Source organism: Gadus chalcogrammus, chromosome 7 (genome assembly GCF_026213295.1).
Source record: "Gadus chalcogrammus isolate NIFS_2021 chromosome 7, NIFS_Gcha_1.0, whole genome shotgun sequence".
In the NCBI taxonomy this organism is placed as follows: Eukaryota; Metazoa; Chordata; class Actinopteri; order Gadiformes; family Gadidae; genus Gadus; species Gadus chalcogrammus.
The window spans coordinates 13,299,344-13,323,144 of NC_079418.1; the positions used below are offsets into that span (position 1 = coordinate 13,299,344).

The window sequence follows — 23,801 nt, forward strand, 5'->3', positions numbered from 1 at the left end:
TCTCTAACCCTATGTCTCTCTGCCTCTCTCTCCAGTCACAGGGACGGGGACACAGACTCTGTGAACACCATGGTGGTTCACGAGGAGGAGGATGAGGAGGAAGAGGAGGGCGAAGGGGGAGAGGGGGAGCAGGCGGGGGGCTACGGGGACCAGACCATGCTGGTGCAGAGGGTGAGTCACACACACACACACACACACACACACACACACACACACACACACACACACACACACACACACACACACACACACACACACACACACACACACACACACTAGGGCTTTAACTCCGAACTTCGTTATTCGAATAGAATTAGAATATCAAAAAATAAATCAATATTCAACGAATATTAGGCAGCCCTTAATATTTGAACCTGTTATGGGCAGGCCAAGAGGGAGAGACTTCGGAGAACCCGACGCAGTCTATTCATAATATTGTAATGACCACGGAATAGGCAGTGAAGTATTGATTAGACAGCGATTTATTAGAAACCCAATAAACCGTTTGAACACGCAAGACCGGTAACCATAGCAACGCAGTAAACAAACCTTGCAAAGCCCAATCCAGGTCTTACTGAAGGCATTTAATGGTCCAAATATTATTAATAAATATTTGAATATATTCAAATATTAATAAAAAAAACGAACTTCGAATACGATTTTTGGGCAAAAGTTAAAACACACACACACACACACACACACACACACACACACACACACACACACACACACACGCACACACACACACACACACGCACGCACGCACGCACGTACGTACGTACGTACGTACGTACGTACGTACGTGTGTGTGTTAAATAAGAATCCATCGCAGTCGCATCCTATTTATATGCAACACAACATCCTAGATTCTTCCTCCTGAAACCACTTTGGCTGTACGTGGCACTTCAGATCCAAAATGGCCCCGGTGAAATTAAGCACAGCGCTGTGTTGATTCCCCCGCAGACCCCAGAGAAGCGGAGCCACAATGGCTACACCAACCTGCCGGATGTGGTGCAGCCCTCCCACTCGCCCACCGACTCTGCCGGCCAGTCCTCCCCCGGGAAGGACTCTGTGTACGACGTACGTTCGCCGTGCTCATCCCCACCTTGTGTTAGGATGCCGACAATTCAGCTTCAGTGGAAATCTAAAAAAATAATCTGACCAGAGATTAATGAGTGATTCACCATGCATGGCAGATAAATGTCTTTTTAAGACGGTTTAAGATAATTGTTCACCTTATAAGTACGTTTAAATTGAACCCCGAAGAAGACACATTTACTGAAATCGTAAACCATTTAGTTTCATTGTTTTTTTGTACATTTCTTTGCTGTTCTTTGGTTTTTTGTCTTTTAATCCGAACATAAGTAGCCTTGCTGCTGCTGCAGTGTGCCACGATCTCAGGTCCACTTCATTATACTAAAGCCAACTGTTTATTTCCTTTGTGTCTCCAGTACCAGTCCCGGGGCTTGGTCAAGGCCTCGGGCAAGTCCTCCTTCATGACCTTTGTGGACCTGGGGATGTACCAGTCCACTTCGGGCACCGGAGACACCGTCTCTGTGGGAAGTGAGTCCTCCAGACCTGCTGTCACACCTCCACCTGCTGTTCACCTAGCTGCCACCTTTGTTCTGAACGCTAGCTGAGTGGCGATAGAATCAAGAGGAAACCAAGATGGCCACCAGGGCAATGAGTCTGTAGGGTCAGCGGGGGCAGGAAGTGCTTGATGTGTCAGTGGCGGAGGTTTTCCCAAAATAATAATATGGGTTAATAATGGACAGGATAGTTCACATTGAATGTATTTTGGGTTCAACTTATTTCTATAACATCGTTCAATAGAGACGGCAAAGAAACCATTGTGCTCAAGCAAGCTTAGAGGGAGTAAAATGATTGAATTCTGAGACTTGGTATGGTCAATTGTATGCTATAGTTCATGAGTGAAGTCAACAACAGCAAAGAGATTCAAGTGAGAACCAAACCTTATGGAAACAGGCAAGTCCAAGAGGAGTGGGCCTCAACATGTCGGCTCTCTCTCCTCCGCTCCATGTTCCGCAGGCATCGGCTCCAGGTTCGAGCAGCTGAAGATGGAGGTAAGGAAGGGCTCCATGGTGAACGTGAACCCCACCAACACGCGGCCCCACAGCGACACGCCCGAGATCCGCAAGTACAAGAAGAGGTTCAACTCGGAGATCCTCTGTGCCGCTCTGTGGGGTGAGAGACTGCCCCTACGCCGCATTCAGGGCACTTTGCTGACGCTTTTATACCCCGAGTGACTGACGGTTAATATACACACCTTCACTCACCGAGGGCGGAGTCAAACACGCGGGGCGACAGCCAGCTCGTCAAGAGCAGTCAGGGTGAGGCGTCTTGCTCAGGGACACATCGACACTCGATGTGTCCCTGAGCAAGACGTAGCAACCTTCTGGTTCACACATCTCACTACATATCGTGAGCTACTTACTCGGCCCTCTATGAGGATTCCCTTTGAGACAGCCGTGATAAAGATCTGTTCAAATCAAATGGACGTCTTCAGACATTCACAACGATCGCTAATGATTCCTTTAGATGAGAAGCATTGCACTTCATCATAACAGACCGACAGAGTAAAAGTCAAATAGACTGATTCAGCACTTGCCCATCGCCACCACTAACAATGCTTAGGTCCCATCTGCTGGTGTACAGCTGCTCTGTATCGCGGATGCAAACAGGGAAGCGAGTGGACCTCTAATGCTCTGTGTGTGTCCAGGTGTGAACCTGCTGGTGGGCACAGAGAACGGCCTCAAGCTGCTGGACCGCAGCGGCCAGGGGAAGGTCTACCCTCTGATCAACTCCCGCCGCTTCCAGCAGATGGACGTCCTGGAGGGGCTCAACCTGCTCATCACCATTTCAGGTCTGCACCTCCACCTGCTCCTCCTGCTCCCAACTGCTGCTCCTCTTCTGCCTCCTCCTCCTCCTCCTCCTCCTCCTCCTCCTCCTGCACCTCTTTTCTTCTCCTGCTCCACCTTTCTGCACTCCTCTTCCTCCCCTGCCTCTCCTCCTCCTCCTCCTCCTCTGCCTCTTGTCCTCCACTACTTCTCCCCTACTCCTCCTCCTCCTCTTCTGCCTCTACTTCTCCTCCTCTTCCTCTACTCCTCCACTACTTCTCCTACTCTTCCTCTCCTCTTCCACTACTTCTCCTCCTCTTCCTCTCCTCATCCAATACTTCTCCTCCTACTCTTCCTTTCCTCCTCCACTACTTCTCCTCTTCCTCTCCTCCTCCACTACTTCTCCTCCTCTTCCTCTCCTCCTCCGCTACTTCTCCTCCTCTTCCTCTCCTCCTCCACTACTTCTCCTCCTCTGCCTCTACTCCTCCACTACTTCTCCTCCTCTTCCTCTCCTCCTCCACTACTTCTCCTCCTCTGCCTCTACTTCTCCTACTCTTCCTCTCCTCCTCCACTACTTCTCCTCCCCTGCCTCTACTCCTCCACTACTTCTCCTCCTACTCTTCCTCTCCTCCTCCTCTGCTCCTCCTCCACTGTTGGCTGGACAGCTCTGCCCTCAAAATGTCCGCCCGTGCTGGTGTTGGCGGGCGTCCATTGGTTTATCCCCTGCCTGCCAACACACTGGACCACCGCCCGTTCCTTTAGCTCTTATGCTAATTCAGACCTCACCGCTAAGTCAAGAAGGAGTCTATAAATAGACCTCCGTCTAATATATTAACTTAATTAGTCCTGAGGGAATCTGCCATAGAAAAATAAAAGTATAAATAGATAATATAATCCATGTATAAACATGGGGGGGAAAAGGGGGAAATATAATATAAACACAATATATACATACAAATGTACACACAATATACACCTGCGCATAAGTCTTTGTCACTACCATAACAATAAATGCGTCCTAAAGATCCTTTGTGCATGTTCCTCTCCCGTGTCCAGGCAAGAAGAACAAGGTGCGCGTGTACTACCTGGCCTGGCTGAGGAACAAGATCCTGCACAACGACCCCGAGGTGGAGAAGAAGCAGGGCTGGACCACCGTGGGGGAGATGGAAGGCTGTGTGCACTACAAAGTTGGTGAGCGGGTGTTTTTTTCAAAATAAAAGCCACAAGAGGGCACCAAGGGGATGATGGCAGCTACCTGGTTGGTATATGGTGAATAATACTCAGTTACTCGTGTTATTTCTCTTCTTTTATTATGAAATGTATATTACGGTATACTAAGGTCCATTTTTCGTATATATATTCACACTGTGTGTTCATAGAAAGAACAGAAAACCCTAGTGCTAATAATAGCAAACAAATGTAGTTGTATGTGGCGCGGTGTGCTTTGCGCGATTGAACCGTAAGGGGAACGTTTCTTCCTACTTGGGCATTCTGACACTAGGCAGCATGGGGCAGGCTGTCATTCTGCACTGGGCTCTCCGTCAGCACGCCTCCAGTAGTGCTGCATGTCACGTGGTGTGTTCCCCTTGTGATGCATTTGCGTCAAACGATTGGTCTGCATGCACGCTACGGTACTATTAATAGTCTAGCTGTCGTTTTAAGCTGCACAACATGAACATCTTCTTTAGATTTGACAGAATGAGGCTTTTTCTCAATTACGCTATCATAATACATTTTAGCGATCTATGATCAATGTTAGAGATCATAGTAAGTTGTTAAAACAAAACCTTTTTGGTTCACTGACACGAAAGGTTTATTTTATGTTGGCTAAACATTGAGATTCAACAGTTGTGTGTCTGCAGCTAATCATAAGACGAATGGCTAAACGAGTCTTTCTGATATGGATATGGCTTCCATGGATGTGTTTTGATCTTGGGACGGATAGTATACCTCCTGGGGACCCTTGGGGACAGATCCACCCCCCTCTCGGATAAACGATCATGAATGCGCTCCCTGCCCAGCGCTCTGAATAATAGATGAAATAAGAGGCCTAGTGTCCAAACCGCCTCCCTGTGTTGTTTTTATCCAGTGAAATACGAGCGGATCAAGTTCCTGGTGATCGCCATGAAGAACGCCGTTGAGGTGTACGCATGGGCGCCCAAGCCTTATCACAAATTCATGGCCTTCAAGGTGAACTTCCCATCCCCCGGCTTCTCTCTCTCCTTCTCTCTTATCTCTTTTCTTTCTCTTCTCTCCTTTCTTTCTTGCTCTTTCTCTTTTCTTTCTTGCTCTTTCTCTTTTCTCTTTCTTTCGCTTTCCTTTCTTGCTCTTTCTTTCGCTTTCTTTCTCGTCGGCCTATCTGTCATTTTTTCTATCCACTTTCCAGGCAGAAAATGAAAGCGATGCTAACGATGCTAGCGGTGCTAACGATGCTAACCTCTGCCCCCGCTCCCCAGTCCTTCGGGGACCTCCCTCACCGGCCCCTGCTGGTGGACCTGACCGTGGAGGAGGGCCAGCGGCTCAAGGTCATCTACGGGTCCTGCGCCGGCTTCCACGCCATCGACGTGGACTCTGGGAACAACTACGACATCTACATCCCTGTGCACGTGAGTGGGAGGACACTGGCTAGCCCCGCTGTGGGTGAGCTAGAACCTAGACCAGGAGTCATGAGCCTTCGGGCCCTAGAGCCATACTTCGCTCTCTGCCTGATGGCAAGACTGAGAACACATTGTATTACTAAAACAGCATTCAGTTTCACCAAATGTACTGTCTATATTATTCTGGGATACAAAGCTAGATTTTCCTTGGACAAAGTCACAAAGCAAGGCTGGCATCTATATATCACAATACCTGCACTCAAAGTGGACCCTCAACTGCCAGCAAAGGGATTATAACAAAGCGTCCTTCTCAGCAGCCTAAACAGCCGTGTCTGATTTGCAAATGAATGAATACCTTCCACCTCCACGGCTCTGCCAGCTGAAAAGGCTCTAGATGGCTGCTCTCGTCTCAAACGTCCTCCTCCTCCTCCTCCTCCTCCTCCTCCTCCTCCTCCTCCTCCTCCTCCTCCTCCTCCTCCTCCTCCTCCTCCTCCTCCTCCTCCTCCTCTCTTGGCGACCGCCCCGTCACAGATCCAGAGCCAGGTGACCCCCCACGCCATCGTGTTCCTGCCCAGCTCTGACGGCATGGAGATGCTGCTGTGCTACGAGGACGAGGGCGTCTACGTCAACACATACGGACGCATCATCAAGGACGTGGTGCTGCAGTGGGGCGAGATGCCCACCTCCGTCGGTACGCTCCTCCACACGCAGGGCGAGACGCTGTGTGGTTACACGCGTGTAGACGCAGGACAAATCCATGGAAATACGCTGTGTGATTACAGGGATATAATCTGCACACGTCCAGGGATAGCCTGGCTATAAACATGGAGGGATGCCCACCGCCGTTGCTACGGCTTGTTGAGAGCAGATGCATGGACACATGCTGTAGTATTAGCAAACCGAGAAACTACACAGTGCAAGGGCCTAGGAACCCAACCGGGATAGTGCACTAACATCTACCATGTAGACGCATAGAAATGATATTCATAATGTAATAGATAATTTGTGGCGTATAATACACGGCACAAATAGACAAAACACAAATAGTAACAAGTACACAATATAAGGATGCATATCTAGACCAATGAAAGGGACAAATGCATGCAAATGAAGACAAACACTCAAAATTCACATTACACAAAGTACTTATCCATGAATGTTTGGTCTTACACACCATACTGATGCAAAGACGGTTTCAGCCGAATCTGTGGGGGTGCAGACCACACGATGTACCCAATAGGAGACATTAGACAGAACGTGCAAACACAGGAGTTGGAACAAGGGCTTTACAAGGGACAACCACTAAGGGGGGCTTTCACATCAGACCAGACATGGAAAGCATCTGTGTGTTTAAAGGGGTGATATCATGCTTTTTTGACTGGTCCCTTTGCTTTAGACTGTCATATGACGTGCATGTTTTACGGCTGCTAATCTAAGCCGGAGCCAGGGGGAGTGTTAGCGCCCACCGAGATCGCCCCTCAATAAGGGTTTAAGGGTTTTTAAAGACGTGGTGCAAATAAGACATGAACAGTGTGAGGATTACAAGGGGTAGTTCTAACATACAGACATGCAACCCTATTAATGTAGTACCCCCCCAAATGCTATTCTAACGATTAATTACTAATAACTATTATCCCTATAAGAAGCATGACATTGGATCTTTAACGATGTGCTGATGAGCCCCCTCCTCTCTCTGCCCCCACAGCCCACATCTGCTCCAACCAAATCATGGGCTGGGGGGAGAAGGCCATCGAGATCCGCTCGGTGGAGACGGGACACCTGGACGGCGTGTTCATGCACAAGAGGGCCCAGAGGCTCAAGTTCCTGTGTGAGAGGAACGACAAGGTGGGTGGACCCAGGGTGGCTCCTCTGCGACTGGACGTGTCGACGGTTAACGGTTGTGTGCGGCGGTCTGGACATAACGGACCGCTGAATGCCGTGATCGACCAATCAGAATCAAGTATTCAGCAAAGGGCTTGTGTGTGTGTGTATGTATGGGGGGGGGGGGGGGGGGTGTTTTATAAATGCATGGTCGCGTTGTCCACTTGACAATTTGTTCTATAATTCGGGAATACGATCTCTTGGGAGTGTTGTCAACAACATTTTCCATGTTTGAAAGATGAGGTCACCTTGACCCTTTAAGCATCAGAGCATCTTCAATCTCTCTCTCTCTCTGTGTGTGTGTGTGTGTGTGTGTGTGTGTGTGTGTGTGTGTGTGTGTGTGTGTGTGTGTGTGTGTGTGTGTGTGTGTGTGTGTGTGTGTGTGTGTGTGTGTGTGTGTGTGTGTGTCCGTCCTCCAGGTGTTCTTCGCCTCGGTGCGGTCGGGGGGCAGCAGCCAGGTGTACTTCATGACCCTCAACAGGAACTGCATCATGAACTGGTGAAGGGGGCCCCCCAGGGGAGGAGCTGCCGAAGGGGGCCGAGACCCCGTCCTCATGTAACGTCTCCTCCCCAACACACACACACACACACACACACACACACACACACACACACACACACACACACACACACACACACACACACACACACACACACACACACACACACACACACACACACACACACACACACACACACACACACACAAATTGAGCGTAAAACTTCTCAAAAATACATTTCAACCTCCCTCCCGAGACCCTTGACGGAAAGAGAATCAGGCCCCTACTAGGGGCCGTTAAACGTGGCCCCCGACCGGCATCCATGTGGAATCAAGTCATGTAAATAGTTCTCCTGACGCCTCTGTTCGGTTCTCTTTTGAAGTCACTCGTTATTGAGTTGTATTCGTTTTTGTTCTGTTAGGACATTCCTCGGTGGCTGTGTGTTTTGAAGGGAGGAGCTTTATATGAATGTGTGGAGATTAAAATTGTAAATACACGTTTCCTTTTTGAGATCTGAGTGGCTCGCACACCGTTGTCGTAGTCGACGGTTTTTACAGGGAACCAAAACAGGAAGTATCGCGTGCAGCCGAACAGTGATTGGCCCGGGCAGCGGGCCGTAGTTTGAACCCCCCCCCCCCCCAAGTGCACGGTTGGGGGGGGACTTCAGTGAAATAAATCGGTACAAATATTACAAGCTGGGGAGTTTCAAGTAGCCTGCTGTATCCGAGATGTTAATAAGTCATCTGACGTCGACGGGTAATATATCCAGCCGTCGGGCGTTCTGTTTTGGCTTTTCTTTTCTTTTCACTGACCTCTCTTCTGAGTCTGAATTGCAAACAAGGCGATCTTTCAAACGCTGGCTGCTGCGGAGCCCCGAATGCTTCAGCACACACACTTGAAAGATGAATATCAAAATAATCATCCATATTCACACACGATTAAAGAGTAGTTTAGCATTTCCAAAAGAATGAGACGTTATGTTTGGCTGTGATTTCTTTACATAGGGTTTTGAGCTGAAGTCCTTTCCTGGAATTCTCCGGATTGTATCTAAACTTTCTTTTGTTGTCGTAGATTTACAAGGATACCTGCAATGATTGAATATTTATATGTAGTGATTCTGTATTGGTATTAGCCTACTGATATTCTTGATTTTAATCTACTGTAATGATATTGCTATCATAATGCAATATATGCTATTGGTGTGGATTATTTTGCTTGACAAGAAACGACCGCTTTCATAAAATACAGAACAGACGTCTCTGCGCGAGACAAACTGACTTTTGGGGACGGAGAGATACTTTATGGTTCAAAATTGTTTTAACAAATTTCTACAACGATCTAATCTATATCGTGTTTCAGTTTCCTTAGATCAAGTCGATAGCGTGGATTTTGTATGTGTTGGTTGAGGGTTGCAGTAGTAGATGAGTGTAATCACGAGTAACATTTCTCATACTCCTGTCTTTTCTCCGGCTTTGTAATACTGCGACAGAAGACTTTCCTTTGAGGAACTCTCCAGAACAAGACGTGTGTGTGTGTGTGTGACTCGGGTGCGGTTGAGTCCATGACACTGTCCGTTATCGAGGTACCAATTAGTTTCTGGGCCACCAAAGGCGTAGGTTATATTCTGGCAACAAGCAGACTCGTGTTATTGATCACAAACTAGAATTCCTTTCAACACTTTGAAAATACTTGCCATGGCATATAAGAAAATATATTTGTTTTGCTAGGAATACACCCGTGAAATAATGTTGTGCGTTATCAGAAAATTAGGTGCAAGCTTTTACGTTTCTGAAAGGAATCTCCGCTTTGTGATGAATACAGAGGTGTTCAAGGAGATGTAGTCAACAATAATATTCCACGTGTTCAGGGCAAAGTTGAAAGATAATGAGGTTAAAATAGCTTATATTACAAAAAAGTAAATGAAATGCACTTTCACTTTAAAACCATATATATATATATCTGTATATATCTATATAGATATAAATATATATAAAAAATAATAAGCTTTCATGTTTCGATGACCCGCTGAATCAAAGGGGTGTAACGCACCCCCGCTCCAGAATGTGCTTCAGTCCTTAATATCCAATATGTGCCATGACTTTCGGTTCAAGCGTCATAGTTAGCATTTACATAGCGGCAATCCTAAAGCAATCCTAATTCAAGCCTCATTTCTAATCCTCGTCTGCCATGTTTACAGTCTTAGCAGTGCCTTGGAGTTAGGAAGAATGGGGGTCTGCGGTGTAAGGAAGACTTTTTATCCCCTTCCCTTACTAGGAGCGCCATGATGAGGGAATGCACCCGGAACACAGGGCTGCTCGTGGGAATGGTGTCCTGTACTTAGTAAAGTGCACTTAAAAAGAACAGCAAGGAACAGAAAGAGAGGGAATTAAGATTGTTTGACAATGTCAAATCAATAAATACAATATACCTGAATATATATATATATATAATATACATAGAAGTAAAAAATGAAATGTAGTTAAAATAGGGGATTTGTGTGAAGGTTGTCTGACGGTTTAATTGCTCTTCAGAAAGGTGTGAAACAAGTTAATTTACGTTCAGAAGAAAAAAGCCATAGATGGAAAACATTGTCGGTTAGTTTTTGTGCTCAAAGAAATCGAGTACAAATCGGATGTCGTATTTTTTTGTAGATACTTGGTCTCGATGTATAACAAAGACAATGGTTATTCTTTTATATTGTTGATGTTTAATCATAAGTTAGGAAAATTGCGTTAATATATTCTAAACTATTTTGTTAAAGCATATGTAAATTAGCCTATATAACGAGAGAAGGAAAACTGATATACATATATGAAACAGATTTGTATTTGTATAAAACTATGTGTGGTTATATCAATGCAAGCACAATGTATTCTAAAGCAGTGGGAGCAAAGCTATATTGGACTATACCCAATCAGAGAAGAGACGACGTGTGTCTTGGATTTTTATTGGCTGTAAACAGATCTTGGGTGTCATGGTGAGACTCATTCCTTCAAAGACACAAAGCCATGTGGATTATTGTTATCATTGGGCAAGGATACTTTGGTGATGTCTTTGTGTTCAATGAGGTCAACGTTGTACTTTGAATGAAGTTCAGACTTAACAAAAATAAGGTTAAGACTTTGTGCTTTTCAATTTTTGTCATTATTCAGGGTTTGGGTATAAGAATGTCATTAGATGTTTTTTTTATCAAACATGTCACCTAAAAAAAAAATTGCCATTGAATTAGAATCATTCTGATGGTTTGCTACGATAGTAATAATAAAAAATTATCTGTATTGCTTTTTCTGAATTCATTAAAAAATAATCTTTAACGCCCACTTGGTTGAATGTGGAAATGTCTGCATGTTTTGATGTCACTTTTTATAGAAGCCTTTCATTAAAATGTAAACCGTCAACATAGTCGCCCTCTACTGTTCGAGCTTGCAACTGCATTATAAACTTTGTTGAATGACGTCAACGTGTCATCTAGGCCTATTCCAATGGATTCTGTCTTTGAGAACTTCCATATCCCATACGATGCGGTTTTTCCGTTTCCAAAGCTTCCAAAAAATGCGGTTTCCCACGTGGCTCATTGCCGCACCAAATCCAATATTTGAATTGCACTTTACAAACTTTTTCAAATTCAAAGCCCATTGTATGAAGAGAGATTATGTATAAATATGGCAAAGGCTCTTCTACATATCATCAAAGCTTCAAGATGAACATGCTACAGTGTTTGTGATCCATGCCTATCTTAATCTGAAGGCCAGGAAGGGGAAGTCACTATGGCAGGTGGGGCGGTGTGGTAGGCCTACAGAGGGATTTTAAAAAGCAATATTAGTGGTGTTTTAAAATATATATTTATCCCAATTTGGCTGTCCATCTCTGTATTACCCTCTGGATCGTGTGTGTCTGGTGGTCTTCGACAGACTGTGTGTATGCAGGTCCGTTCTGTACTGTGTTTTGCTATTAACATCGAGAAATCGCTTATTATTATGGTCCGTCGCTAAATAATAATACAATCACTCAACGATTTGGGATGCCTGTTCTAGGTTTTGCTTTTATCGAAGGAGATCGCAGAGGTTGCCTTTATGACGTATGAGAGTCGAAACACGGGGAGCGGTTTATGGTTGTAGAGAGAGCGCGTTTCAGCATATTAAAACGAAGCGCTCCTCTCCGTTGAGTTGTGTTTAACTCTGAAACCACGAACGCAGCTGTTCCTGATGACTGCCGGTCAGGGAGGACGCAGGAAAATGTCATCTTTATTAAGAACTTTTCTTCTTTCTTTTTTTTTTTTACATCTTTGCAATGTTATAGTATGTGTGTATGTTTGTGTGTCTGTGTTACTTGTGAAAGGTTAACTCAAGATTGTATTTCATAGACTGAACTTTCAAGATTGTGTTGAACTCATTAATGTCTTAACACAGAAATGTTTGAAAGAAATAAAATCAATTGATCTCAATTATGGGGGCCTCTCTTGTTTTTAGTGTAATTAAGTATTTCAAATCATGAATGCTCGATATCATCAAACATGCTTATTGAATATCTACCCACACCTAAGTTATTATTAGATAATGAAATTGTTCCTTTATGGAATTTTTAATGAAAATACGTTTTAGAGCTGATACCCCATAAACATTTCTGGTGATTTGTATCGTTGCAATCTATAAAATGTGTCTCGAGGAAAAATATGATAAAATCTATGGCGAGTTCAGAATATGGGGAACACTTAGATATATTATAATATAGGCCTACTGAATATAAGAGTACTGCTAGTGCTACTATCGACCTCTAGGGGTCGACAGAGTGGAAAATATTTTAGCGAAGCATTTGTATTTGAAATTAAATTGATATTTGTATTCACAGAAACGTTATACATTTCTAGTCATTTTAAAACTGTCTCTTAAACAAGTATTAAAAACTCAATTCATTGACTAATCCGGCAGGCAATTCATCTATTTATAAACCATTTTGAATATTGCTTTTAGCCTTTTTGTAAATCCAATAAAATATTTCTTCAGCTTTGAAGTGATGCTCCAAATATAAATAATCAAAAATAATAATAATCGCCGTTAGTTTAGTTTAGTCTTTGAATATTCATTAATTTCCATGGCATTATTGGTCCTATAGCTGAAGCAATATTAGTATACATAAGAAATTCCAACAAGACTACCGTATACTGTTTTATTGGCGTGTGTGCAGTTTACTTGTGTATTGAAGTCATTGTTTAGGTTCAAAACCGAATTACAAAAACAACACTTGAGCTGGCAAGAGAGACAATGTGTATTTATTAATAGTATGTACAGTTCTACCATCAAATTGACATAATATATTGACAAAGTCAAAGTATGAATATTGGCCCCTGCTTCTTTAAGATATCTTTATTTTTTTTTCTACCTCTTTAAGAATCTCATCTCATTGAGTTCATGATTTAATTTCATCATTCATAATCCTTAGTGTATCTGAGGCACACAGGGAAATCATGAAAATAAGAATAAAGTTTAAAAATGATAATAATTATAATAATAACCATAAACTTCAAAGTCAAAACAATCATAGATGTGGGTGTAAATACCTATAAAAACATTAACTACATTATGCCTTTTTTGTGAGCCAGAACAAAAATTAAAAAACAATTATTCGGACGGTATCGTCTTCTATACTCCCAATGGCCACTCACAGTAGTAATAAACGTTGATGATTCCCTTCCTCACAACCTCCGTCTCTTATTTTACTTAATGTCACCCGCGCTCAATGTGTTGTACTTGGGCACAAAACGGCGGGAAATCATTCGGAAGTGCATTTTGGACCTAACAGTAAACGCTTGCCTTTCCCGATATTTTTAGTGTTTGTGGGAATTATCTTGATTTAATTCTCTTGAGCGTCCATGTGTTTTGTTGGGAGTTAAATTTGCCTTAAAGAATTTAAAATCCAACGTTTCTATTGGTGGATGGGCTGCTAAAGGCTAATTTTGGTCACATTTAAAAAATGGTATAATTATCGTGGGCACTGTGAACAAAAACTCCTGTGGACCATTACTGCATACAACAAAAAAAAGAAAATTGGTGTATTTGTGCAAACTCATACCTAATTCTCATACATATTATGTACAGTATAATGTTTGTATGTGTGTTATCTTACGTACAGTGTAAATACAGTGTGCAAACTATGTGTTCCCAAAGTGTGAATAGGGGGTCTGTCTGTGTGTGTGTGCATGTGTCTTCTGTGTGTGTGTTGTGTGTGTTTGTGTGTGTGTGTGTGTGTGTGTGTGTTGTGTCTTGTCGTCGTCGATATGCGTGGAGAACGGCGTGCGGGTTTTTTTTCCGGGAGCCTCCAGCTCAGTTCCAGATCTTGAGGAAGCTGTCCCAGGAGCCGGTGGACACGGCCATGCCGTCGTCCGTCACCCCCAGGCAGCTCACGCGGTTGTCGTGGCCCGCCAGGACCCCTGTGGAGCGGGGAGGAGCACAGTGTCAGGCCCCACCCAGCAGCACGCAGCGCCCCCCCGGGGAACCCATAAGAACCCGCTCTTCTGTTAGTGAGCGATCAGCTCAAACAGGGACTGATGTTTCATCAGGGTTTCAGAAATCCACTATTTCTGAATCCGAAAAAAGTTATATAAACCCCTCTTTGAGCGAGCCCGTGGATCGGGCTGAATTAAGTAACGGTTGCCTGCTATAGTTTAACCCCTTGTTTCTACCAACCTGGCCCGTGGATGTCTTCAAATTGCTCAGATTGCCGCTTTTAATGATCTTCATCCTTATTTCACTATCATTAAAGCACTGCGGGTAAGTGTTTCTAAACGCCCCTGGGGTACCGGTGTGTGTCTGGCGCCACCGACCTGCTCGGTCGCCCTTCATGGCGTCCCAGATGTTGCAGTTGAAGTCGTCGTAGCCGGCCAGCAGCAGGCGGCCGGAGCGGGAGAACGCCACGGAGGTGATGCCGCAGATGATGTTGTCGTGGGAGTACAGGCTGAGCTCCTGGTCCGCCCTCAGGTCAAACAGCCTGCAGGTGGCGTCGTCCGAGCCCGTGGCGAAGGCACTGCCGTTGGGGAAGAACTGGGGACAACCGGCGGAGGGAAAAGGGTTGGTTCTCTACCTCAATGAACCCCCTAGACGGGATCTCAGCCCATTCTTCCAGCCTGTATGTCGCCATTATATCAGGGTTAACCTATTTTTTGCAATGGATCTGCATGAATTATTACCATTAGACGTAGGCAAATATTAACATTTTAGTGAGAAACACAGAACCCTCCGCAGTACCCCAAGGTGCCTCTAGGGGCAGTTGTGTCCCCATTGGTACAAAAATTCCCTGCTACTCTGTGCTTCATATTCAAGACATTGTATTGGGCTGTGCTACTTATTGTAGTCGTTACTTTGTTAAAGAGACAAACAGTAATACAGTCTTCTTCCAAACTATGTGTTCCTTTAACGTGCGTGTCCACTCACGCAGACGGCGTTGATGTCGGACTCGTGGCCGGTGAAGGTCTGCCGACACATGCTGTCCCTGATGTCCCACAGCTTGATGGAGGCGTCGCAGGCGCCCGACACAAAGGTGCGGAAGTCGGGAGATAGGGACAGGCTCATGACGTCACCGCTGTGCCCCGAGAACACCGTGGTCTGCTGACTCGTCTCGATGTCCCACAATGCACTGGGAGCAGGGGGGGGGGACATGTTAGTGAGTCAGACTGTTGTTGTTCTCTCCCTGTGTGTGGTCTGTGGACGGCGGCCCTCTCACCATGTAGTGTCCCCTGAACTGGTGATGATCTGATTGTCGTCGATGAAACGGCAGCAGGACAGGTAGCCTGGAATCACACAACCCGGGGATTATGAGTCTTATTGGACGCATAGATGCTAATGCTAACGTTTAGCTTCAGAGCGTTCTTGTAAATATTATAGTGCAGTTGAATACAAATCTCCTTGTTGGACTGATCAATACTTGCCAAAACATGATACAGGATAAATATAACTTTATACGTTTAAATGGAAATATGTTCTGCCTTGCAGATGACTGCAAGCCCCCTCCCCCCAGGGTAAAAGTACTTATATCGAACCATGACGAATCGATGTCAAAAAAACTAAAACTAAACAGTACTAAACTAAGGCACGACTGTTGGACCAAACAGCTGCACAGCTTGTAATACCCACTCACCGGAACCTTCCATCTCCCCTCATTACGGTTTGCATTGGCCCTGTAATTAATTACCCATGTAAATTAAATCCTTCCTCTTTATGGCTTTGGGGACAACCGGCTCCCTCCCGGGGCACACCTTAACTGAGGCCGTTTGGTCTGTGGGGAACGGCATAGCATCCACAACAGAAACCACCATAGTGCATCAGGCCTCCGGGCCTCTAGGGGGCGTACCTGTGTGGCCCGGCAGCTCCCTGCTGACCCGGACGTTGCCCTCGCGGGTCTTCAAGCAGTAGATGGAGCAGATGTTGTCCAGGCCGCCGCAGGCCACAAAGTTGCCGGAAGGGGCGTAGGCGCAGGTCATCACCCAGGAGGAGCGCAGGGGGATGGCGTGCATCTAACCAGGGGGAGGGGGGGAGGGACATGGTGAGGCCTTACTCGCCTGGCCGGCGGCCATCTCGGCTCCAATTAAACGCAGAACTCCACATTCAGTGTAATGGTGAGGCCTTATTCATCTGACCGGCGGCCATCTTGGCTCCAACTTAATGCGGAACTGTGCATTCAGTATAATGATGCGGCTTTATCATCGGTCATCTTGATTCCGTTCCGGTTCAAACTGAACGCCAAACTCCACATTCAGTTCCTCCGACCCAGCTAGTGATTAGAGTCAAGTTGGCCGCAAGGTGATTAAGGCGCATGTGTAAAAACCACACGGCGTCTAAAGTCGATGCAAGGTGATGGGTAGACATGTTTTGCTGTTAAAAATGTGGGTTGGGAGGCGTTGGGATTCGGCCTAAGGGAACTCAAAATGAAGACGTTGTTGTCGTAAAACCTGCTGTTTTTTTGTACTGGTGAGGCTACTGCATCGAAGACACTGGGCCTTCAGCACCTAGTGGCCATCTTGGGTCGGGACGCTAAATGGGTGGGGGCACTGAATAGTGAATTCCACGTTTTTTCAGCATTAACGACCCAGCTGGCTGCCCGTTGAATACAACCGGCACTGCATTGTGAGAGTAAGGTGAAAGAGGTGGAGGGTGAGTGATACTACTGTGCGTACTGTAACTGCAGACTGAAGGTCCTACCTTATTAGTGGTGTAGCTGTCCCAGATGATGAGCTTTCCATCTTGAGAAGCACTGACCAGAAGCCTGTGGCAGCAACACAATTAAACATTTCGTATCCCATCTCTGCTGGCATGCAGAGGTCGGCCGCTTGTGCTGCATGACCCAATTACACTTTCCATTGAGTCATAGGAATACCATCTGTGTACATTACAGAACAGATGAGCATTACTCTGATACAGTTTATTAGGGCGCAAAATGGGTTCACCACATCCTGTCCTAGGATACCTGGCTTAAATATGAAGAATAATTGTATTTGATATGAACATCTTTAATAGCAGTGATGAACATGATAATAAAAATGTTATTTGATATGAACGTATACGAATAGCAGTAATAAATATGATAATATTAATCCTGTTATTAATATGAACGTATATGTATAGCAGTAATAAATATGACTATATTAATACTGTATTTTAATATAAACATATATGAATAGCAGTAATAAATGTTAATAATATTAATGTTATTTGACATGAACGTTTACGAATTGCTGTAATAAATGTTAATAATGTTATTTGATATGAAGGCATATTGACAGACAGAACTCAAATGGGATCTAAATTGTCTATGTATAGCATTAAAAAGTATGATAATAACATTGTTACTTATTATGAACAAGTATTAATAGCATAACACAAATATGATAATAATAGTGGTGTTTTTGACATTGGTACCTGGAGTCGGTGCCCCAGTGCATGGCGTAGATCTTAGCCAGGTGACCACGCAGGGTGCGTCTCGTCCTCATCTGAATCCTCCCCACGGGATCCAGCCCTGCGGTGATCTGACCACACCCACACCCACTCACTAACACCCTGATCTGTGTGGCAGGCCGCCTGCTCGGCCTCAGCACGCGTCACCGCCGCTTGCTGCCTCCAGTATCATATCACTTGAATCCTCGGGTCCAAAAGCTAGCTGCGATATCTGACGTGACATTTTACCTTGGGTTTTCGTTCGGGTCATGCTTTGTGACAGACCTTTGTAAATGGTGTCCCTTAAACTTGATATTCCGTAGATATTTGAAGTGTGATATGTCATATAGTATTTGCAGTAGTTGACTATTCACTAATCATTTAGCAGTAGACAACAAATACGATGCAACCAGTTGATAATTATGGTCTCAATGTTAATAAATGCTCAGCATTCATCAAATACTGCTTGTTTTTTTCTTTATCAGACACTGTGATTTTAAGTACTAATACATTTGTTTTCACCAAAATGTATTTAATATCTCTATACCTTTAATAGTGTTTATAAATATTAACCCCCCATTTACACCTGTCTTTTATGTGTTTTTGGCAATATACAATTCATATCCGTTTGCCCAAAACTCATGTTAATGCCAGTTGTAAATGGGGTCATAGATCTCAGACCTTAGAATGTAAAACACCTCAACTGTAAAATGGGAGCTGAACTGGTAGAGTACAACTAGACATGTTCCATGCCGCTCTTGTGAGTGTAGCGCCGCCTACCTGTGTCAGGGTGGAGTCGCCACATGCTTTCCTGGCATCCTAACACACAAAAAAACAACAACAGAGGAACTGTGATACGATAGTATTACCTGTGATTCAGTCACATGACCTCTAATTCGGTAACGTGACCTGTAATTCGGTAACGTGACCTGTGATTTGATAACATGACCTGTGATTCAATCACATGAACTGTGATTTGATAACATGACCTGTGATTTGGTAACGTGACCTGTGATTTGGTAACGTGACCTGTGATTTGATAACATGACCTGTGATTCAATCACATGAACTGTGATTTGATAACATGACCTGTATTTGGTAACGTGACCTGTGATTTGATTACATGACCTGTGATTCAATCACATGAACTGTGATTTGATAACATGACCTGTGATTTGGTAAAGGGACCTGTGTTTTGATAACATGACCTGTAATTCAGTAACATGAACTGTGATTCGGTAACATGAACTTTGATCCGGTAACCTGACCTGTGGTTTGATAACATGATCTTTGATTCGGTAACGTGACCTGTGATTCGGTAACATGAACTTTGATTCTGTATCATGACCTGTCATTTGTTCAAATTTTCAGTATACTTAACATGACCTGTTGTTCAGTTACATGAATGAACTGTTATTTTGTAACATAAGCTTTAATTCGGTAACATAAACTTTGTTTACTTAAGTGCTTCACTTCTATGCATTTTAATCGTTTAATTTGGAATCCACTTACAAAGCCAAGACAATACATTTTACTTGCAATGCTACTACATCAGGCCAGCAAATCGAATCCTTTTTACTCTAACTAAGAGGTTTACACATTCATAATGTGTCTTTATACATGTGGTCATATTGGTAAAAATGAAGGACCTTTGACACCTGGGTGTATGACACATCAAGTACTTCCATACCATGACTTGATAACAATGTTCAGTCTTACTTCCACCAATGCACTCTTTGTGGTTGAAATTACATATTAATGTGTCTTTATGGTGTTTCCCATCAGGCCTCTTATATCACAGAGCAGCGTCATAAACACCTTGATGTAACTTTACAATACGGTGTTCAATGACAGATGTTTGACCCACTCTTTGAGAGGCTTAGGAGAATAACAGTGTAGGATGTAGACTACAGCTGTTGCAGTAGCCTTGTAGACTTTAGACTGTATACTTACTATACGTCTTTTAGAGAAACTCTTTAAACAAGACACTTACTATATCGATTTTTTCAACAGCATCACTTTAGACATTATATATACTATGGGGGTATTTTCTCGAGTTAAACAACAGGCTATAGACTGGGTATTTTATAGACAGGTGTTTTATAGAGTAACGCTGTAATCTACAGATACTTACTATACAAGCATTTTATAGAGTAACACTGTAGACTACATATTTGCTATACAAATGTTTCCCAGAGTACCACTGTTGACTAGATACTTGCTATACAGATCTTTTGAAGAGTTACTCTGTAGATTAGACACTAACTCTACATTGTTTCCTAGAGCAACTGTAGAGTTACGATACAGATGTTTTCTCGAGTAACTCTGTATACTTAAAATACAGGTGTTTTCTAGAGTAACTCTGTATACTTAATTTACAGTTGTTTTCTAGAGTAACCCAGGAGACTACAAACATACTACACAGATATTTTTTACTTAATATACAGTTTTGGTTTTTGGAGACTGGAGCCTTATCCTCCAGATGTTTTTATTTTAAAGACTTGAGGGTGGCTCTCCGGATGTGTTCTGTAGACTAGAAATGACGCCCCAGATGTGTTCTGTAGACTAGAAATGACGCCCCAGATGTGTTCTGTAGACTAGAAATGACGCCCCAGATGTGTTATGTAGACTACAAATGAGGCCCCAGATGTGTTCTGTAGCATACTCACTCTGATCTGGTTCCTCAGCTGCTCTGCCTCCTGTCGAAGCTGCTCCAACTCACTCATCTTGGGCTTGGTTCTCTCCGGTCACCTGGCGGAGACGCACAGAAGGTCAACACACACACATCTTTATATCAACACACACGCTGTACCTGTACCTTTCCTGCTACACGTCTGATCACATGGATCAGATGTCTAGCAGAAAAACTATATCTAGTATCCACCTAGTCCTGCTGTACCGGACAGATTTTTAGGAATTATTAGGAATTGTATAATTCCATGATTACTTTAAAAAGGTTTTACTTTTTTAAACAATCTTTATACATGGGTCGAGGGCCTTATAACTTTGCCCTTGTCTATATTTATCCATCACTTGATTTTGGAGAATAATTCGTTAGACAATCTCCAGAACCCAGGATCAAGAGACCATCTCCCACTATAACCTATAAATGTCAATAAAGGTTTCTAAGACAGATTTTCAGACACGAGGGTGAGGCTTAATGTACTAGGAAACTGCGTAAAACTGTATATTCCTTTGATTAATACAATCCTAACTCCCATTAGTTCCAAGTGGATAACGGTGGCACATTCACCTATAGGAACATATATTTACATTGTGATGAAACAATTCAAATGTGCCCAGACTGCTATTTGGTGAAATGCAGGGCGACTTTGCATAAGGCCACACTTGCACCTTTCCCAATGTATGAGCCCAGATTTGCATGAGGCAACTGAGCACAGACACACACTCACACAAACATGTAAATTGTATGTACTACTGTACTGCCCCTTTTATATACTGGGTCAGTGGATGGTATGAGAAATTAGCCCTGTACCTTGTTTGTGTGTGTGTGTGTGTGTGTGTGTGTGTGTGTGTGTGTGTGTGTGTGTGTGTGTGTGTGTGTGTGTGTGTGTGTGTGTGTGTGTGTGTGTGTGTATCTGTATGTGTGTGTGTAAATATGTGTGTGTGTGTGTGTGTGTGTATACGTGTGTGAGTGTGTGTGTGTGTGTGTGTGTGTGTGTGTGTGTGTGTGTGTGTGTAAATGTATGTGTGCATATACCTGTGTGTGTGTGTGTGTGTGTGTGTGTGTGTGTGTGTGTGTGTGTGTAAATGTATGTGTGCATATACCTGTGTGTGTGTGTGTGTGTGTGTGTGTGTGTGTGTGTGTGTGTGTGTGTGTGTGTGTGTGTGTGTGTGTGTGTGTGTGTGTGTTTTAACAGTGCATGTGGACCCTGTAACGTGTAAAGAAATATACCATCAGACATTCTTAACCATAAGCCTACTGATTCAACGTCCTAATATTTCATTATTTTGTGCAGGGGGTTGCAGTGCAAATCCCAGCATCATTCTGAAAAGGCCTTCTCAAGCATAAAAGACACGGGTATCCCATGACGACGCTGATTAGGAAAACGGCGAGAATTGCTCGATGCTTTACTGACTCGTGTCGACCTATCGTTCAACGATGATGACCGCTGCTATCTTGTAGTGCGTTTTCTGTAACCTATGTGAGTGGGTTTAAAAGAAAAGGATGCAAAAAAAAATGTTATTGGGGCTGGCCCCACCCCTTAAATGCACAGGGTTATCATGGGTAACATAGGATATTAGTACAAGCCATTTACCTGCATACATGGCTCAGTAAATAGCTGTACAATATGAGACCATAGTACGCGTTTTATGTCGGAAGGATCATGTTGTGCTCAACGCCCAACATGAGAAGACCATCGATGAGGTTTGCATTGCATCGGGGCCGGACTCGGTTCCTTTAGCCCCCATGAACTGCAAATTTTACCGCAGTAACCAAATAAAACCCATCTGAGGACCATAGGGGTAAAGAAGGCGACACTTTTCTTGGGGCTATCACTATCACGACACACATGCAATGTCAGGAGGAATACTAAATATTTAAATAGCGAGATTAGCTTCGTCAATGACGGCCGATATTGATCCATGACCACCACGGCAAGAAACCAGGGCCTTCCCGACATTTCTCTGACACACTGAGAGCTGCAAAACGGGTGTAAAATCACCCCTCGACAATATAGCAGCGATCACAGGCCCATCGCTGCACGGTACAACAGCCATCCATCCTTTACACTCATAACTAGTTATTAGGTGACTACCTGTTAATGCCTCCGATGGGTTTTGCTGCCTTTTTTCCTGGTGTAAAAAAACGGGAATCAATGTTTCACAGGGAGCCCGAGTGCAAGAAGAAATTGAATGTCCTTTTACTCATTAAAAAACGAGGTGCAGAGAATTGCCAATCCGGTTTACTCCATGCATGGGGCTAATTGTTGGTTCTCGATGGTTGGTTTTGTGGTCTCCAAAAAAAGGTTGAATAACAGGCACACGACAGAGCTACAGGCAATCCATATCTCCGTGTACTGGGAGCTCTTGTAGAGATGAGATCTGCTGTTGTGTGGCCGATTCCTTTTCCAAAATGGTCAGTCTTTAAGATCTTAACAAAACACGGCCGTCAGTGGGACATAATAAGCGCAATTACTCTGCATTCGTTCGCTAAATGAACAACCGTGCATCCACTACATATATGATCGCTCGGTTCGGGTCTTTTTTTCTCCACTCAGATCCTCGTTTTCATGACGTTGTACCCCTGTGCTCCTTCCTTCCTCTCTTGGTCTGCTGTGCTGTGAAGCTTTCTCCTCCTCCCTCTCCTCACTTCATGACTGTCGCCTCCTCGTCCACAAATGAATGACCTCCTATAATAAACACGTAGAAAAACGTTTTTTAGTATTTTTAAAAGATCAGATCAGAAATATTGGGGCAGCCAGGAAAACACATAGAGTGCGATTTATATATTTAAAAAAAGCTTATACTGAGAAGCCACCTTCTGGTGGCTAATTTAATATGTGTACGATCATCAATCGCACAGAAATAATACGTACGACAAATCCCTCAGTAATCGCTTGTGAAAGTATCCCACCAGCCCGCTGCTGCCACTCCCATTTTACAGGCTGCAAAGAAGGGTTTAAACTATGCACCGCTAACGATTTGGGACCCACTCATCAGCCTGTTGTTTAGTTTTTAGATCATCTGTGTGGAATCATTTAATCCTCCCAAATACAACAAATATACTTATTTTGGCTGAACCCCCATCTCTTCAGTCCAGTCCCCGCGTATTCAGCATCAGAGCACCTCAGTAATTAAGCAGATGGCTTATCCCGTGAGATCCACACCCAAGGGGGCAATCACAACTAGCCTAGATATAGCTGTGACTACTGTAACAAATTAAAAACGTTATATTGTACCCTGACCGTCTGTCTGTCTATTTGTCTTGTCTGTCTGTCACTACGTCTCTCTGTTTGATTGGCTGCCTGTCTTTCTGTGTATTTGTCAGCTGTCTGTCTGTCTGTCTTTTTTTCTGTC

General features: G+C 44.0%; 2 protein-coding genes across 7 annotated transcripts in view; one reads left to right on the plus strand and one right to left on the minus strand.

Annotated features, from left to right (window-relative positions):
* Window positions 1–12,718, plus strand: part of mink1 (misshapen-like kinase 1) — a 35,860-nt gene extending 23,142 nt beyond the window's left edge. For 3 of the 6 annotated variants that reach the window (XM_056594649.1, XM_056594651.1, XM_056594653.1), the window contains exons 21-31: window positions 36–171; window positions 964–1,080; window positions 1,452–1,563; window positions 2,050–2,205; window positions 2,741–2,884; window positions 3,915–4,049; window positions 4,948–5,048; window positions 5,315–5,464; window positions 5,987–6,146; window positions 7,161–7,300; window positions 7,756–12,717. In XM_056594649.1, coding sequence (XP_056450624.1) covers window positions 36–171; window positions 964–1,080; window positions 1,452–1,563; window positions 2,050–2,205; window positions 2,741–2,884; window positions 3,915–4,049; window positions 4,948–5,048; window positions 5,315–5,464; window positions 5,987–6,146; window positions 7,161–7,300; window positions 7,756–7,839 — 1,435 coding nt within the window. In that variant the 3' untranslated portion in view covers window positions 7,840–12,717. Of the gene's footprint in view, window positions 1–35; window positions 172–963; window positions 1,081–1,451; window positions 1,564–2,049; window positions 2,206–2,740; window positions 2,885–3,914; window positions 4,050–4,947; window positions 5,049–5,314; window positions 5,465–5,986; window positions 6,147–7,160; window positions 7,301–7,755 lie in introns of all 6 variants that reach the window. The other 3 variants (XR_008896074.1, XM_056594650.1, XM_056594654.1) reach the window with 3 other exon arrangements.
* A 178-nt stretch (window positions 12,719–12,896) lies between these two features.
* Window positions 12,897–23,166, minus strand: gnb2 (guanine nucleotide binding protein (G protein), beta polypeptide 2). Its single transcript, XM_056594655.1, has 10 exons — window positions 22,541–23,166; window positions 20,429–20,510; window positions 18,540–18,578; window positions 17,745–17,851; window positions 17,028–17,091; window positions 16,180–16,342; window positions 15,553–15,619; window positions 15,264–15,465; window positions 14,657–14,873; window positions 12,897–14,263 (listed from the first exon to the last, which is right to left on the minus strand). Exons 2-10 carry the CDS (start codon window positions 20,483–20,485, stop codon window positions 14,157–14,159), a joined length of 1,023 nt encoding a protein of 340 aa, XP_056450630.1. The 5' UTR covers window positions 20,486–20,510; window positions 22,541–23,166; the 3' UTR covers window positions 12,897–14,156.
* Window positions 23,167–23,801: the final 635 nt, after the last annotated feature.

Coding starts and splice junctions, on each gene's coding strand:
- gnb2 (XM_056594655.1), bottom strand. CDS start 20,485: ATGAGTGAGTTGGAGCAGCTTCGACAGGAGGCAGAGCAGCTGAGGAAC. Junction 15,466..15,552: donor AGTTCAGGGGACACTACATG/GTGAGAGGGCCG, acceptor CCCTGCTCCCAG/TGCATTGTGGGACATCGAGA. Junction 14,264..14,656: donor CATGAAGGGCGACCGAGCAG/GTCGGTGGCGCC, acceptor CCCGCTCCACAG/GGGTCCTGGCGGGCCACGAC.